This window comes from Schistocerca nitens, chromosome 8 (genome assembly GCF_023898315.1).
Source record: "Schistocerca nitens isolate TAMUIC-IGC-003100 chromosome 8, iqSchNite1.1, whole genome shotgun sequence".
In the NCBI taxonomy this organism is placed as follows: Eukaryota; Metazoa; Arthropoda; class Insecta; order Orthoptera; family Acrididae; genus Schistocerca; species Schistocerca nitens.
In genome coordinates, this window is record NC_064621.1 from 298780474 (window position 1) to 298794387 (window position 13914).

Below are 13914 nucleotides of genomic sequence, written 5' to 3' on the forward strand. Positions count from 1 at the left end.
GGGGGGGGGGGGGGGGGGGGGGGGAGGGGGAAGCAGGAGGTGACACTTGCCCCTGTCAGTAACTGGATACAGGCTTTTTATTCATTACAGAATTCTCAAACATTTCTAGCAATAATGATCAGTGACCCTAAGGAACTGCAGATTTAACAGTGATGAGCCCAATGGGAAATACTGTGACTTTAGCAATCAGTGTACAGGGTGGTCAGAAACGGTCTGAAAGGCATGCAAGGATGTTGCAGTGTGGGTTGTCCTGAGAAATAACTGTTAACAAAAAGTTTGATTTGATGTGCTGTTTCCGAGTTAATTAGCACTGAAGTTAGGCAATGAGGGAATTGTATGAGCGAATTGGAGCAGCCCACCAGATTTAATTAATGTCATTATTCTCAGTATGTAGCTGATGGCATACGAGACTGCTCAGTCCTTGCCTTGGACTCGATCCTTACTGATGTGTAATTGTTGTATCACTCTCTTGCTCAGTTTTAGGAAACCAAATGAAGAATATATTTGGAAACATTGTCTCTGTTGGGCCACTTGAAGTTCTGCATGCAGTGGCCTGATTGGCCAACTTCAATGGTAATTAACTCAGAAATGGTGCAGTTTATCGAATTTTTTCTCAAAAATTATTTCTCAACACAACTTACCCTGCAGCACCCTTTTGCTTTCCAGACTGTTTCTTACCACCCTGAATATCTTTGATTATTTTGTTTGTCACATTTTTCATTACAAATTATGCCAATTTCTTGATGTGGTGGCGATTTTGGCTCTGTTCTATAATTAAAATGAACCTGATACCTTATAGACCGATGCCAAAATAGTGTTGTCAGCCTTTTCTGCCACTTCCTTATACAGCCACTATCAAATTTTACATCCCTGGCATGTGGATCATGACATTTCCCTGAGCAACATAAATGTGGCCCAGAGTAGCTGCCCATCACCTGTCCTCAAGTTCCCATAGGGATGTCCCCTCACTTTGCAGCACAACAGAATTGTAAATATCTGCTGAAACACCAGACAAAGTGTGCCTGATGACATATAGGAGAAAAACCTTGTATATATGTCTCTGTATATTTCAGCTGATACTATTCCTATTTCATTGTCAAAAGGATGGAAAATCCTATACCATAAACACATGATCTCTGGACTAATAACATGCTTCCACCTAAAATGAAGCCTAACATTTGAAATCCCACTAAACTCAGAAGAAAATTACGAGTATGCCTCACTAGCCATTCCTTCTGCAGGATTGATAATTTTTGATAGCTACATGGCAAGTTGTAGAGCTTATTGTAGTGCTGCATAAGACTAGTATGTTGTTAACTGACCTCTCTATTTACAGATGCAGGTAACTGCTTTCTTTGAAAAGTACCAGAGTAGTGAAGTAAACATTAAGCTGCCAATATGATGTTAAACAACAGCTAATCTCAAAGTAGTAGCTTTCTTCCCAATTTACCAGGTTAAATTTAGCTAACTTAATCATAGATATGTGGAATGTTCAATAGAGAATGATCATAATTTTCTTTGACAACATATCTCTTCTCATCATCATAAGTTTTATGGTATTTCTCAAAATAATTTCCTCTGGATGCAATGCACTTGCATTTCTGCCAGTCTGAAAAGACTTGCTGGAAACCATTTTTTGAAAGATCCTTCAAAATCATCTATGCAGTCTTCGCTACTTTTCGATGATAGAAAACATCTGCCGTAGGTGCTTCTCTTCAGGTTAGAGAATAGAAAAAAGTCACATATGGCAAAATGTAAGGACCACATTGACTTTTGCAAGATAATCAATAACAGCATTTGCAATATGCAGCTGTACACTGTCATGGTGCAGCATCCAGATTCAGCCTGTTTTACGGATATGTGATCTTTTCTATCTGATATGGACTTCGAAAGTTTTTGGGGGATCCCTGTAGCACTGTTGAATTATTGATGTATGTGCAGACACAACATGCTGATAAACCATTCTGTGAATATTAAAAAGTGAGATGAGCAAATTGCAGCAAAAGCAACCACTTTTCTTTTCTTGGGGGCGGGGGAGAGGGGTGGGGGGGTGATGAAGGAGATTTCCTGTTTGCTCACAGGATCATAACGAAGTAGCCAAGTTTCATGAGCATAGATTTTCTTTGAAAGAAACTCCAGATCTTCCTCTAGCATCAACTTCAAATACACATAGACTTGTTTGTTTGGGAATCAGCCATTTTGGAGCTCACAGTGTACAAACACGTCTTACGTGTAAATTTTCTCTCAACTTGTTGGTGGTTCTCAATGAAATTTTCATTGTTTGAGAAATTGATTGTAAGGAAATTTGTTGACCTTCTCTCACAATGACATAAGCGGTGTTGATGTTTCCCTTTGTAAGAGCAGAAGGTGGAAAGCAGGAACATCTTCTTTTGGATTTGACGGTGTCACTGCTTTAAACAATTTAAACCATCTTTGAGCTGTGCTGTAGGGAAGAACAGTGTCTCCATAGGCTTCCTGTAGCAGTCCATATGTCTCAATGGAAGATTTGTCGATATGAAAGCAGAATTTCAAAGCCACATATTGCTCATCACACATCACCTCCATTGGTGCAGTAGGCGATACTGGACTTAGCTTGCCCACCTCTCACAGACAGAAACCAGGGTTGCCAACAATATAACGACTATCTTTAGTGTACTGTACAGTTGTGATTTGTCAATCAGTAAATGCATACAGTGCATGCATTGCTTGCAAAGGTATTTTACTTCATTTATTCCCATCAATGATAGTAGAGCTGCAAATCTTAATAGACTCAAAGTCTAATTCCATGACCACCAAATGACGTAATGAACAATTGCCCACTATACTACAGGACGATATTATTGTCAGTTTTGATGTAGTTGTGCTGTTTACGAATGTGCCTATCAAAGACACTTTGGACCTAATTTCCCAGTACTTTGGAAGTGACGTGGTCGAGCTATTTAGGCACACTCTTACGTCCTCCTATTTCGTGTACAACGGCCAGCATAACAATCAGACAGATGGCGTAGCAATGGGTAGCCTGTTGGTTCCAGCTGTTGCAAACCTCTTCATGGAGAATTTTGAGGATATTACCAGAGATACTGCGCCATTGAAGCCGAAGTGTTTCTTTAGATACGTTGACGACACATTTGCTCATTTGGCCCCACGGACGCGAGAAACTAGATGAGTTTTTGGAACATCTCAGTGGCATCGACAGTAACATCCAGTACATCATGGAGGTGGAAAAAGATAATGCATTGCACTTCCTCGACGTCCTTGTCCACCATAGATGAAATGGGTGCCTTGGCCACAGCGTCTACAGAAAATCCACCCACACAGACCTGTACCTGCACGTCACCAGCCATCATCACCCAGCACAGAAGCGCACAGTATTACAAACACTGAGACCAGTTAAAGAAGCAGTAGGTCTCAGAACACCTGGAAATCTACGAAATACCTTGTGAGTGTAGCCAGAAGTACATCGGACAAACAATGTGCACTGCGGAACAACGCAGGAAAGAACATGTGAGGTATTATCGCCTACGCTATCCAGAGAAATCTGCGTAAGCTGAGCATGCGTTAGAAAACGGTCACCACATAAAATTTGACGATACCTCTGTCATGGCTCGCACTATTTATGCATGTAGGAACGTCAGAAAAAGAACTGACTTACATGCGCTGATCATTTTTGAAGTCTGTAAGTTATGACGATGATATTGGTTGCACTATGACTGCAGAGGTACTTGCATACTGATTTGAAAAAGTCAGCCGTCTTCGACCTATATTTGTCGTTTGTTAATTGCCCCAATGTGATCACAGTCTTACGGGAAAACGCCACTGACAAGTACGAGATGGCACAGTATTCCACGGATTGCTGCACTGATTCTGCTGCCCATTCATTCAACGCCGTAGACAGCCAACCACCTTTGGAAGTGGAAATGGATGAGGCACCTCCGATCTCCCTGCCAACCTTGGGCGTGGATATGCAGTCTCTGCTGACAGAACCATTGGGCGAGATATCCACCTACATTCGCCTTCGTCTGGTTCGTCGTCTCTGTCACCATCTTGGACGTTTCTTACCGACGAACTTTGGGATGAAGGAGCTTGTCTGTCGCCCAGATAACAACATCGATTCCGCCACAGAAGATATCGATCACCAAGTGAATGCAGTTGACTTCATCTTCATAACACACCACTGGAGCTTGGTTGTTCTGTGGTGGACTAGACTGCAGACTGCTATATAGACTATTAACTGCAATGCTGATTACGACTTTGCTAGGACTTACAACTGTTATTACTCATCCAGCATCTAGTTTGCTCACTCACATCTACCTTCGTTCTGGTTTTGTGCACTTTAACCTTACTCTGTAAATGTTGAATTGTGAATTAATGAAAGTTGTGCTGCTGGTACACGGGAACCGAACAAGCATTTCATTTTTTTCCTCTGTGTATAGTGTATAATGATGCATTGCCTAACAAAGCGTAATGCACCACAATAACTGAACAACAGATATTCAGCAATGTTTAGTGCTGGATTGAAAGAAAGGTGTAATAGGAATAACATCTTCAAAGACGAGGTTGTACGACGAACTTGGCTCAATTAAGTTATTACGATGTGGATGAGGTGACCCTCCCGAACATATTGTTTCAGCAGTATCAACTATGTTGGGGGGCAGGTAATCTGATGCGTATCTCGCACCACAGCATCGTTAAGAAACTAAGTACTGCACAGCCAGCTGAATGACATAGAATTTCTGTGAAATATGTATACTAGCTGTAATTACGCATTCCACGATGATTTGCAGCTATACGGTATGCTATATGAGCAAATGAAAACAGTTTCTGCATTAGTCACTTGTTTATTTTGCCTTTGCGTTTCGGGGGTTCACACTATCATCTTCAGATGGAGCATAGTTAATTGCTTGGCTGGTGTTGGTGAAGAGCACAGACGTCTTTCCACAGTAGCAGACCAAGGACAGTGTAGGTCATTTTGCGTCTTTTACTAAATAAACAATTTTTATCATTAGCAAAAGACGTAAAATAGCCTGCACTGTCCTTGGTCTTCTACTGTGAAACGATTCTGCACTCTTTACCAACAGCAACCACGTAAATAAACAATTCTCCACCTGAAGATGGTGGTGTGAAACTTCGCAACGCATAGTAGTAAAATAAACGAGTGGCTGATACAGAAACTGTTTGATTGTATTTATCAACAGTCGTAGTCGTCATAATGCTGCCCCTTATGGACGGAATAACCATGCTATATGAGGTCTAATGCAGTAATTAGCATGTTCTGTCAGGTAAGTTCGTAATTTTGATAACCATCTGGAAATAAGATAAACGTTATGGAAACAGGGAGAGAAACTGAAAGCTACAGCAGACCAAACAGGTAGGTTTGCTATTGTCAATTTAAAATAAAACTTTTCTAAGCTAACACAGGCACTTACTATACGAATGTCATCTTTCTTGTGGAGTACAGCGGCCAAGTTCTCTTGTTGCCCTGCCATGATATTTATGGTCGCTATGAACGGAGATCTGTCATCAAAGTATCTCGCAAAACTAAGGGAACTCTGACTGTAGGAGAAGCAGACACACTTGAAAGTAAATTACTGAGCCATTATGTAAGAACGCACGCTTAGTTGTCACATTACACGCCAAGACTCAGAACTGTAATCTAGTTGTTTGTAACTGTAACGTATTTTTACCTCTCCGGGCGATTTAGACGTGTCGTGTTATATAAGGAAATAAGTGGCATCTCAAAGACGGTTGTCAAAAGAGAAAAAAAAATAAAGCAAGTGAAGCACTGTGTTTTCGGGCAATCTAAGTACGCAACGTTTATTACTCAACGACGCCCGAACAAATAGACTGGTGCAGCAGCATGGGCAGGTCCAATTTTTTTCGGAAGACGGAGCTTAAAAATTTCGGTACATGCAGCAAAAATTGTGGAAGCTATTTTAATTAAAAAAAAAATGGCATCTCTATCTCCGCTCAACCAGCGCTGTACCGAAGTGGTGGCGAGACAGGACCCCGCCAAGGCTAAAAGCACACAAGGGGCGCAAAAACAGAGCGCAAAAAAGAAAGAAAAAAGGTTCAGCTCGTTCTAATAAGGAGCAATACAAAGTCTTGAGACGGTTGTCGCACGAAATACGAAATTTGTGTCTTTGACACAGCCAAACTCTTCATATTTTCTAACTTTTTTGATACTGTAGTTGGTAAGAAATCATATACCGGTAGCAAATCTTCTTGATGAGGCGTTTTTTAAAAAGTGGATGAGGCATTTTTTGCATTACTGCGCAGTTTCACATCGTAACGTTCATCATAAAAATGACCTATGGAACAAGTAAGTAACTATCTCACTGTCTTTAGACATTAGGTTGCAAGTCGTTCAGGTGAGAGTGAAAGACAAACCAGCTTAAGCAGTAATCTACCGGCATTAGTTTCAGTTCATCATGTGAAAACCAGCAGTCTCTGTAACTTGGTGATTTTATTATCTCTATTAACAATTTAATGCCGAAAATACTTCTACTTCCATCTTTGAGCAGGGCATGTATCTGTTTGCATGTTGCTGAGCGTATAAATTTGTCTGGAAAACAGTATGATCCAGCATTTCATCCATTAGGCATCTGGATAAAGTAAGAGATGTTGATTTTTCTGTACGGCAAATGTCTAGTGACGGGCCTGAACGCGTCTCGATGGAGACGGAATGACAACATCGCCCTACATTGGCAAGGTACGAGGAACGGCAGCTCCTGTCCATTTATACATTTTACAGTTTTCTGTAGGTGGAGGATCGGTTGACCCACATTCTCAGAGTAGTTGTCCATCTCAGAGAGATGCCTTTTCGAATTCTTCATCACGACTTTCATTTTTAGAGACTGAAAACTCAGAACCAGGATCAGAAGGAAAATCTTCATGTTAAAGGATTTTCTCTGCTTTTTTACGCGATAATCCTTTCGGCATCGCGCAACTGCAGGTAAGAAATGATTTTCTGGTTTTTAACAGCAGTAAGACTCGTGGTTAAAATATGTACTTGATTTCCCTTTTACAAAAAACTTAATTAGGCTCACCCTCATTGAAACTATTAAATAAATTTTCCTATGTACTTCCAATAATTTCAGATGCTTTCCAAGGAAGGTGTAGTGATTGTTGCCTTCTTCAGAAATCCCTGCTTACCTGTCAGCAATTTACAAAATTTGGCCACTAATGTTTTACACTAACACAAAACAATGTCCAAATATAAAACAATAAACCACTAGCACAGATTTAACATTATTCATAGTAGGCAGTGTTTCTTCTGTGCTTGTATTACTTGTGTAAAACAAAGAATAACTGCCTTCAGTCAAAATCGTGATTTTATTTCAATGCACGATACATTTCGAGCCTTGGGGGTTCATCATCTGGTGCTTTGACAGTCTACATCTTTTTCTTTTTTTCTTTTTTGAGATATTGATGAATTCTGGTCCTGGTAAGACTACAGTGTTATGTTAGAAAGTAGCACATTGTAAATATAAGTTTACAAAATTAAGACAAACCGAAAAATAACTTAGTGTTTCCAGTATTGGATACAGTGTCATTTCGTCCAAGTGATACCACAAGGAAAGGAGTTTTATGAACCACAACTAGAAATGTAACTTTCTTTCGATTTCTCTTAGCTTCTTGTAAACTTATATTCACAATTCACATTTTGTAATATACCACTGTAATCTTTCTGGGATCAGAATTAGCCTAAATCTAAAAAAAAATGCAGGCTGTCAAAACACCTGAAGACGAGCCCCAAGGACTCAAAACCCATCTTGCGTTGAAATAAAACCACGATTCTGACTGAAGGTGATTATTCTTTATTTTACGAATAGGAAAGATTCTGGCACTTATTTGAAATACAGTAGAATTAAATGGAAAGGTGTTCGACAACAATGTATCAGTGGCGGCAGAGCAACCGTTCATCTCATTCTAAGCCGTTCTGTAATGCATAAAAAATGCATCACTATGCAGCAGAAAGGGTGATCAGTGCGCCGCAAAGTGTTACGAATTAAGCAGGAGGTGAACGTGAGTTTTCCTATGCTTCGTTTCCAATTTTCTGCCTATAAGAAGTAGCCTCTCTCTCGCCCCACACACTGTTGTCACGGTGTCGTTTCTACAGTGTCGTTTGTGTGTCTTTCTGGCTTATGGGGTGCTCAACGGCTTTCTTCAGCATCATTTTGTCGAAGTGGTATCATAAGAAAAAACGTCTATCGCTAACATGGTTTAGGCGCCAACAGTGGACTTAGTTCAAGCAGCTGTCATCTACACAGCTCGGTCGTGTTCAACAATGGAACGCTTGCTGCAACATCGTAGCGGTATTTTAGATCTCAAAGGTTGGCGAACGGATGCTGGAGGAAATATTTACGTTATTTGACCGAACGGTTTCGATTTATGCCGCCTGAGGATTAGGACGACGCGAAGATGGATGAAGCAAACAAAAGAAACTGCAAGGAAATGTAATTCTACTCGACAGCAGAACATGTACCAGGACGACTAAACTTGCGATGAACGAACTGGGACCGCTTCCGCGAGCATGTTGACTCTGCATTCACCGCCATCGACGAAGACGAAGACATCTCTGAAGAATCATTTACTCGACTCACCACCATTATCACTGACGCCCTTCACGATGCCACGCCGCTACCGCAGCCGCATCGCCCAGTGGTGCCCAGCCTGCCACAGGACATCCTTGCCTCCATCCGGACGCGGAATCGACTGTGCAGAGAGTGGCGCATTACGCGCAATGCAGCTCTCAAACGACGCATTAATCGACTCAGAAGAGAAATCCGAGCTGGTATTGCTGCACACCGTAACGAGAGATGGGCAGACAAGCTCCGCAGCTTCACGCCAGATCCACTAGGATGGCAAACAGTGAGCCACTTCACAAACCGGAAGACGAGAACGCCACAGCTGACGACTGATGACCGCACAGCCTACCGACCTGAAGAAAAAGCCGACATGCTCGCAGACGTCTTCGAAGCCAACTTCCAGCCGTTAGAAGACCGAGTTGACTTGCAGCGCACTGCTGATATCGAACGCGACGTCACCGCACTACTACAAGAAGACGTTGACGAAGAAGACCCAATCGCCCCAATTACACCTGAAGAAGTGCAAGTGGGCATCAGGCTGCTTCCAAACAACAAAGCACCAGGATCGGACGACATCACCGGCAGAGTACTCAAGCAACTACCCTGGTCGGCGATCGTTCATCTTGCTGCACTGTTCAACGGGATTCTTACGACAGCTACGTTTCCTGCTGCATGGAAACACTCAATCATCGTAGCAGTACCGAAACCGGACAAAAACAAGAAACACCCCACCAGCTACCGACCCATCAGCCTGCTTCCTCACGTCAGCAAGCTTTTCGAAAGACTTCTTCTTCAACGCCTTCAACGACTAGCGACACAACTGGACATCCTACCGCCGGAACAATTCGGTTTTAGAAGTGGGCACTCGACTACGCAGCAAATTCTTCGGGCGGTCGAATACATTAAAGACGCCTTCAACCGACGGGAATTTTGTGGCGCAATCCTACTAGACGTAACTAAGGCGTTTGACAGCGTTTGGCACCACGGACTACTTTGGAAACTGCACACACTACGCCTGCCAAAAGTGTATGTAAAACTGATAGCATCCTACCTCGAGCATCGGACGTTTGTGGTGCGACTCGACAATGAAGTCTCTCGTGCGCGCAACATCAAAGCCGGCGTGCCCCAAGGATCGGTCCTTGGACCGGTACTGTACATAATGTACACTTCAGACATGCCAACGGCCCCCAGAGTGGAGAAAGCTATTTACGCTGACGACACCATGCTGTATTCCAGCAGCCGATGGAAAGAAATACTTGTTCCAAGACTGCAAAGCGCCCTCAACAGATTGGAAGACTGGGCGGCTCGCTGGAGGATCAGCTTCAACCCGACGAAGACACAGACAATCATCTTTACATGGAAACGGACAATGCCGCAACGACAACTACGACTTTACGGAACACAACTACCCTGGCTGTCATCAGTAAAATACTTGGGGGTTATCATGGATAAGAAGCTTACGTGGCACCAGCACATCACAGACCTTCGAAAGAAGATCCATCAGCGCCTTGGGGCTTTATACCCTATTCTCAACGAGCGGTCTGAACTATCTATCTCGAATGGCCTTCTCATTTACCGGATGTACCTCCGCCCTCTGTTTGACTACGCTTGCGAAGTCTGGGGCGTTGCTGCTAAGACGCATATTCAACGACTACAGTCGTTGCAAAATAAAATTTTACGCAGAGTGTATCATGTTAACTCCCAGTTTCCACATCAATACCTCCACGAAGCTGCAGAAGAACTGGAAGTCCTCGACAGACATAAGAAGATTGCAAGACATTTCTACGAGAAGACGCGGACATCGACAAATCATCTCATCAGGGACCTTGGAGCACCACCACGACCACGAGAACGACACAGACGACCAGTTGCAATGCTAGATAGATGAGGCACTGCAACCTTAGGAAAACAACGCGATAAAGTAAGGAGAAAACAAAATAAATTAAGATCCTAACACAGCCCACGCCCTTCCCGCAAAACACACAAAAATAAAGATGACAAATTTCCCCCAAACCTTAAGATGAAGGCAATGCCTACCGGTAAATCCTTCGTAAATAGCTGCCATCAGCCTTCAGAAGTGGAAGTAGCCTCTCCAGCTAGTAGTTCTGCTGCTTTCAATTTCGGGTGGTAGGCCCTACGGCCTGCTGTGTAACTAAAAAGGAATTCAAGAATAGGTCTTTTGCAGCTGGTTAATAAATATTACAGGACAATAAGGCTACATGTATGTTAAACAATCGACATAAAAGTTTTCTGGGTATGGTACCGCGTCGTAACGTAAAAAGTACTACTGCTGCTGGGGAAAGTAGTAGTTTTTACATTATGACGCGGTACCATACCCAGAAAACTTTTATGTCGACTGACTCTGGCCGCGGAAGCCTACGCAATTATATATGTTAAACAAATTTACTAAACTGTAATTTTTCTACCGTATTTTACTGAGTATAAGCCGCACCTTAATTTTTAAGCAAGATTTTTAAGAAGTAACATTTTTACCATTTATATTAGTACAGTGCAATGTCAGTTTATAAAACCGAAATGATCTTCAAAATCCCTGAAAATCATCATTTGAACTTTCCCCTTCTTCCTCTTCTCCTTCTTCTTCTTATTCTCCCTCTTCGTCGTCATAGTTATCCTCTTCATATATAAGATGGACTTCACTGTCATCGAGAGCGTTAATTATATCGCACTTCTTCAAAAATTTAGCAATAATGTCTTCTCTCACTGTAGACCACACACACTGTAGACCAATGACACACTTGTTTGATTGTACGTCGTTTTAAAGCTCCCTTCGGCGTGAATTCATGTTGGGTTTCATCGGCCATCCATTTTTTCCATTCCTCTCTCATATACTCTTTAAATGGTTTATTTATCGAGACATCAAGAGGCTGCAGTTGTGAAGGAAATTCTCCCGGAATGACAGCAAGCTATGTAGTTCTCTGTCTCAATTTCTCTTTCACAGAGTTTTTGAAACGACTGCTAAATTTGTCTAGCACAAGAAGAGAACTGTTCTTCAATAAAGCACTTCTCCTTCCCTCCCACACTCTAATTCATAATTTCATACCCGCCTCGTCCATCCAACACTTGTTACGTACGCGAACAGCATCTGGCGGTACTTCAGAAGATTTTGGCAGTGTTTTGCGCTTGAAAATGATCATTGGATTACGTTTAGTATCGACACCACAACATGAAAGGACAACAGTGTAGTGAATTTTTCCTTGTCCACTTGTATTTACAGTTACAGCTCTGGCACTTTTCATGGCATCAGTTCTGTTACTCGACACGGCAAAAGTCAGAGGTATTCGTCCTTATTCGCTATAGGGCTTAGTTCCACACTGGTTTTCTTTCTATGTTGAATAATAACGCCATGGAAAGATAATATTTTCTCTTCATATTCTTGTGCCATTTTTTTCAGATGTTTGATTTTGGTTCGCTTGCTAAGTCCATGACGCTTCATAAATCTGTAGCTTCAGCCATCTGCGTCCTTGAAGTTACTTTGTAATGCTAGCTTTCGAACGTATACTGGATCATTTTTGCATAAATTTCAGTGACATTTTGAACGATGTCCCTGAATCCATTTCAATACGTCATCTTCTAGTTTTGGCCATTTTGCATTGAGTCCTCTTTAGTAGCCCGCCAATCCAGAATGTTTTTTTTTCTGTTGGTGGAGGACCGATATGCCGCTCAGCTGCTCTGTTTCCATGATCTTCCACATATACTATTAGTTTCAATTTATAGCCAGAATCATATGAATACTTTTTATTTTTTTTTCCATTACGAAACTAGCTACTAACAAAAATATTGCAATGCTACCGATAACACAAATCCCTATCAATTCAAATTCATTGACAGTGACAGTGTTCTGGGTTGTGATGGCGGGCGGGAGGGAGAGAGTGTTAGCAAGCTTGTGTATCCCCGAAATTCATGTTCGTCACATCGGTGCTCTGCTGCTGCCAGTTGAATCCAATGTTCAGCAGCATCGAATATATGGCCGTTTTTAGACCGGCGACTGGCGGGAATTTTAAATCAAACGCTGGACATTTTTATATTAATTTCGAGTAAAAGACGCACCTGAATTTAAGAGGCAATTTTTTAAAGAAAAATGTGCGGCTTATAGTCCGTAAAATACGTTAAATCTGCTACAGAAAGAACGGAGAGGGGCGCTGTTTTGGGAGTCTGCAAGATGTTACGATCGTCTCGCTGCTGTTCTGAATATAACTAAAAGCAAACGTCAAAAGCAAATTGTTTGATTTTGACTTACCAATTTAGGCTTCTTCCTGTTTCTCCTCATCGTTCTGGTAGATGCCGGTAGTCATCTTAACAACATTTTTTTTATGAGAAATTTCGTACCAACCAGAAAATCGTAGCAGGACGCAGGCATGGATTTGGAATGCTCTTGTCTTGTTTTCAGTCCCATAGTTTGTTTCTTTCTTTGGTCTCCATTCTGTTTATTGCTGAAAATACTCTTTCGATGCTGGATGGGAAAGGGGTACGGCTGCCATACGTACCGGTTTCTCTGGATTTTACCCAGTTTTTAGGACGTCCTGGGGGAGCTTTTTTATAACTAGCCGGGGTAAACCCCACTTTGGTGTCTAGAGATATTCGATTGATAGGAAATAGATTTTAATAACTCTTCGTTGAAATTGACTAAAAGAGTACTGGTTCGTAGGCAGTTACGTTCGTTTTACATTAAAAAAAAATGATGCCAAAAGTTTCAAAAGATCTCGATCGGTTTAGTTTAGATTTTTAAACGGTACTGTAATAAACGTTCAGTCGGACAAAGGCTATATATTTTAATATAGACAGTATACCTACATACTTCTAAACCAAGACGACTCGTAGCTTAAGGTTGTTACCAAAAATCTCGGAAATTTGTTAACCGATTTACTTCAGATTTTTAACCTTACACCAATAAATGCTCAGACGTCCGCTACAAGTTTCTAATACATACGGTATGTGTGTGTTACTGTAAAAGTAAGATAAATGGTAAATCCTAGAATTAACAGGTGAAACCTAAGATTTACCATCGCGATGTGGTAAAGTCTGAAATTTGTCGTTATATGCATAGATTCCGAACTTTTACCAAGACACATTGGTAAATCTTGGGGGTTTACCATTGAAAACTGGTAAAAGCTGGATCGAAGATCTCGCTCCGTCGTGCAGTTTCAGACAATTTTCATTGTTGCCAATTTTGTGTTCAGATAAGTTTCTTTGTTGGCAATTATGAGTTCTCAGTCCGCTCACCGCAGCGTAGTATTAGTGTCGAGCTCGTGCGTTCTGTCATCTTTGCGACTCGTTTACGTGTTGTTTCTTCTGCAGCTTTGCATCA

At 41.7% G+C, this 13914-nt stretch overlaps 1 protein-coding gene across 2 annotated transcripts in view; it reads right to left on the bottom strand.

Annotated features, from left to right (window-relative positions):
- The window catches only part of LOC126199371 (sorbitol dehydrogenase-like), a 111292-nt gene extending 105718 nt beyond the window's left edge, over positions 1-5574 (bottom strand). The window contains exon 1 of one of the 2 annotated variants that reach the window (XM_049936276.1): positions 5427-5574. In XM_049936276.1, coding sequence (XP_049792233.1) covers positions 5427-5486 — 60 coding nt within the window. In that variant the 5' untranslated portion in view covers positions 5487-5574. The remainder of the gene's footprint in view (positions 1-5426) is intronic. The other variant, XM_049936278.1, reaches the window with a different exon arrangement.
- Positions 5575-13914: the final 8340 nt, after the last annotated feature.